Raw genomic sequence first — 4,133 nt, 5'->3', positions numbered from 1 at the left:
AATCTCTTCACTTTAGTTCATCAAGCCTTCTTTTATACCAAGGCATCATCAATCTCATTAACAAAGTAGATTAGGGTTTTTCAAGATTTGGGATTCAATAGCTTGATCATGCTTATTTTATCACAATTATATACAAAATCACATCATGCATGCACACAATTAAGCATATATAAAGGTTTACAATACTAAACAATACATATCATTCGCTATTAAGAGTTTACTACGGATAGCATAAACCATAACCTACCTCCACCGAAGATTCGTGATCAAACAAGCAAATTCCCCAAAGTTTGTGTTTTCCTCTTCGTTCGTTTCTCTCTCAATTCTGTTCTCTTTCTTTTTCTTATTCAAACCCTCTTTCTTTTACCCTAATTAGCATATAATTAAGTAAAAAGATGGCAATAATATCCCACTAATTAACTCAAGGTTACCTCTTTTAACCCCCAAGTAATTAGACTTGTTAACATTAACCCACTAACTTTATAATTAAAGCAGGAATAGTCCAAAACGCCCCATAAATTACTTAACAGAAATCCGACTCATTCTGGGATTTACGCACCCTGTGACGGCCTGTCGCGCCTGCGACGGTCCGTCCTGCTGCTCCGTCACAGAGTTCAGAGACTCAATTCCACGAAAGGGTCTGTGACGGTCCGTCGTGCCCACGACGGTTCGTCCTGCAGGTCCCTCGCCAAGTTCAGAGAGGCGATTTTAGTACCCAAATTTCACAAGTCTAAGTGTTCTGGAACGAGACCCCTGCAATGGTCCGTCGTGCCCACGACGGTCCGTCCTGCCATATCGTCACGAAGTTCAGAGAGTCGATTTCAGTACCCAAATTTCAGAAGTCTAAGTCTTTTGGAACGAGACACCCTCGACGGCCCGTCGTGCCCATGACGGTCCGTCGTGGGTTCCGTCAACTCACACAGTTTTTCCAGAAATAAAATCTGCTGCTCAAGACGACTAAACAGGTCGTTACACATGCACCGCGAGAAGATATTCATTCCTCGCAGATAGTTATGCATTGTGAGAAGATATTCATACATCGCAGAAAATTTATGCATCGCGAGTAAATTCATGCATCGCAAGTAAATTCATGCATCACGAGTTAATTCATGCATCACGAGTTAATTAATGCATCGCTAGTCAATACTCATGCATAGTAGAAGATCATGCATCGCGAATTAATATTCATGCATTGCGAGTTAATATTCATGCATTGTGGATTAATATTCATGCATCGCGAGTTAATTCATGCATCACTAGTTAATATTAATGCATCGCAAGATAATATTTATGCATCGCGAGAAGATTTCATCCCTCACAAAATTTTATGCATCGCGAGAAGATTCAATTCCGCGCAGAAGTTTACATATCTCAAGAAGATTTCATACCTTGCGAATTTATGCATCGCGAAAAGATTCCATCCCTCGCAAAATTTACGCATCACGGGAAGATATTCATGCCCTGCAAGCAATCATGCACTGCGAGAAAAGGAATTGTGCAAATGAAATATTTATCCCTCAACGTCAGTTGACGTTAAATGTCGAGGAGAGAAATTATGTCTCGACATGGTGAAAGACACTGTCTCCCATTTAAATTGCATTTTTAAGCGAACGAGTTTTATCTTAGTCTTTGTCGAGAGCATTCAAAAGTATGAATTTTTTAAAAAAAAAAACTTGTGCTAACTACTTCAACAAGGATGCAACACATCATAGAACCTTTTGGAGACAAGTCAGGGATTGACATCCACCGCATGCAACCACACTCCTCTACAAAGGTCATGTGTTTGGTCAAAATTGGATTCGTCAATTTTCATTGTCCACGATTTCTTTCATCAATCATACACAACGAAAGGGACAGCTGTTGACACTCAATTTTGGCCTAACATTTTTAAAATTCGTAATTTTGAAGTCTTATTTATTTAAAAGCTTAAAATAATTTTGTAAATATAGTTTAAGGAAGTTTATCGATAACTATCTTCATTTTATCAATATTTAAGATTTTTGTTAGTAATTTTTTTAAAATTGCATTTCACATGTCATTAGTTACGTTCATTATGGTATTTAAAAATTTTATTTTTTATTTGTTACATTTGTTAATATTTATATGAATTTTGCACAGTCTAAAATTTAGTCAAATACAAAAAAAAATTAGGAATTCTGTTGCAAAAATTTTGGGCCACAATACTAAGCCCATAACTTAGGCCCATAATTTTTTGGTGTGGATAATAATTTGAGGATAGATGATGAAAACTTTGAAGAAAAGGAGAAAACCATAAAAAGTCCACACCCTTTTCCTCTCCCTCTCAAAAATCAGCCGCCTCCTCCAAACACCCCCAACCGACGCCTCCCCTCTCCTCTCTTCCTCCCAGCCGCCTCTTCCTCTCCAGCCGCATTTCTCCCTTCTCTCTCCCCTTCCTCTCACTCTTCCTCGGTCCCCCTCTTCTCTTCCCCCGGCGCCACTCTCCCGAAAAATGTCTTCCATAAAGCCCAAGCCGACCTCTTTAACTGGCGGCGCTCCGGCATGTCCGTTATGGAAATGACCAACCGTGGAAAAGAACTCCTTTCCATTATTCAAAAAGCAGAATCAGATCAAAGAACCCCTCTTAATATCTCTGATGAATACGCCATTCTTTTCCTTCAAGGTGGGGCAACCACCTGAGCCGCCATTGGCCTCTGTAACTGTTATTTCTGCAGTTTGTGTGTTTCTCTGTAAGGTATCGGTTGTTCCCTCTGCCGCCGCACTTGTCATCAAGGCATTGAAGGAGCCGGAACGTGACAAGAAGAAGACTAAGAACATCAAGCATAACGGTAACATCTCACTTGATGTCGTCATTGAAATTGCTAAGGTGATGCAGCCTAGATCTACGGCGAAGGATTTGAGTGAAACCGTTAAGGAGATCTTGGGAACTTGTGTATTTGTTGGTTGTACGGTAGATGGAAAGGATCCTAATGATTTGCAGCAAGAGATTATTGATGGAGATGAGGAGATTCCTCAGGATCGATTGCTGATTGATGGGATAAGAGTGAATTATGAACTGATTATTCCATTGATGGAGGTATCCAGTTTACGATGAGTTCCAACTCCGATGGACAACAATCAAAACTCCAATCGTAAACTCCAATTGCAACAATCGTAAAACTCAAATCTCTTACTTTAATTTTATTAAATTTTACTAAGTGTCTCCTATTTTGTATCATTATTATTGTTCTTTTGAAATTTTGTTTGCTTAATCTTTTACTTTTTTTTGTCAAATTTTGTTCATTGTTGTGTTAGTATTTTTGTTTAAATGCATTTTTTATGTAATTGTTCATGAGGTGTTTAATTCCATTTATGTTACTGCTTTAGTTTTGTTTTTGATTAGTTGTATTATTGATTATTATATTCATTTGCAACTAGATGCATCATTTCTTGAAGTGGCTGATTTATTATATTATTATTATTGTTATGCTTTTGTTTTCTTTAGTGTATTATTATTGTCATATTATTATATAATCATTATCTCTTCTTTAGATTATTAGTGTTATTATTATTCTTGTTAGTTGTTTTATTGTTGTTGAATTTCTTTTATTATTATTATTTTTATCTTTCTCGTTATAGGATAGTATTTGTCTATTCCTATTATTGTTCTAAGAAGTTTCAGCAATTCCTTGTTATAATTTAAATTAGTATTATTATTATCTTGTTATGTTTAAGTTTTTTTTGATCTATTCTTGGTTACTTCGATATTGATTTCATGCTGAAATTTTTTTTTTGTGAAATTGGCCAATGAAAATCTATCTGTCGGGTTTAGAGACATTTTCCATTTTAAAGGACGGAAATTTTTAGTTTAAGTTCATATAAATTGTTTGTTAAAATTGTTCAAATGGCCAATGAAAAATCTATCCATCGGGTTTAGAGGCATTTTCCATTTTAAAAGACGGAAATTTTTTAGATTATATTCATATAATTTGTTTGTTGAATTGTTAAAATGGCCAATGAAAAGTCTATCAGTCAGGTTGAGAGACCTCCCCATTTTAAAAAGACGGAATTTCAATTTAAGTTTATATATTTTATATGTTGAAATTGACCGATGAAAAAAATACTTTCTGTCGGTTTTGGAGGCCTTCCCAATATTAAAAGACGGAAATCTAATT

General features: G+C 36.1%; 1 protein-coding gene across 1 annotated transcript; it reads left to right on the top strand.

Moving 5' to 3' along the window:
- The first annotated feature begins 2,607 nt into the window (after positions 1-2,607).
- Positions 2,608-3,073, top strand: LOC107016801 (60S ribosomal protein L12-3-like). The gene has a single exon (XM_015217153.2). It carries the CDS (start codon positions 2,615-2,617, stop codon positions 3,071-3,073), a length of 459 nt encoding a protein of 152 aa, XP_015072639.1. The 5' UTR covers positions 2,608-2,614.
- Positions 3,074-4,133: the final 1,060 nt, after the last annotated feature.

Source organism: Solanum pennellii, chromosome 4 (assembly GCF_001406875.1).
Source record: "Solanum pennellii chromosome 4, SPENNV200".
Taxonomy (NCBI): domain Eukaryota; kingdom Viridiplantae; phylum Streptophyta; class Magnoliopsida; order Solanales; family Solanaceae; genus Solanum; species Solanum pennellii.
Note: the sequence above shows the minus strand (reverse complement) of the source record. Positions and strands in the feature narration are given on the sequence as shown.

Excerpts from the sequence above, each read along its gene's own strand:
- LOC107016801 (XM_015217153.2), top strand. The coding sequence starts at position 2,615 with ATGAATACGCCATTCTTTTCCTTCAAGGTGGGGCAACCACCTGAGCCG.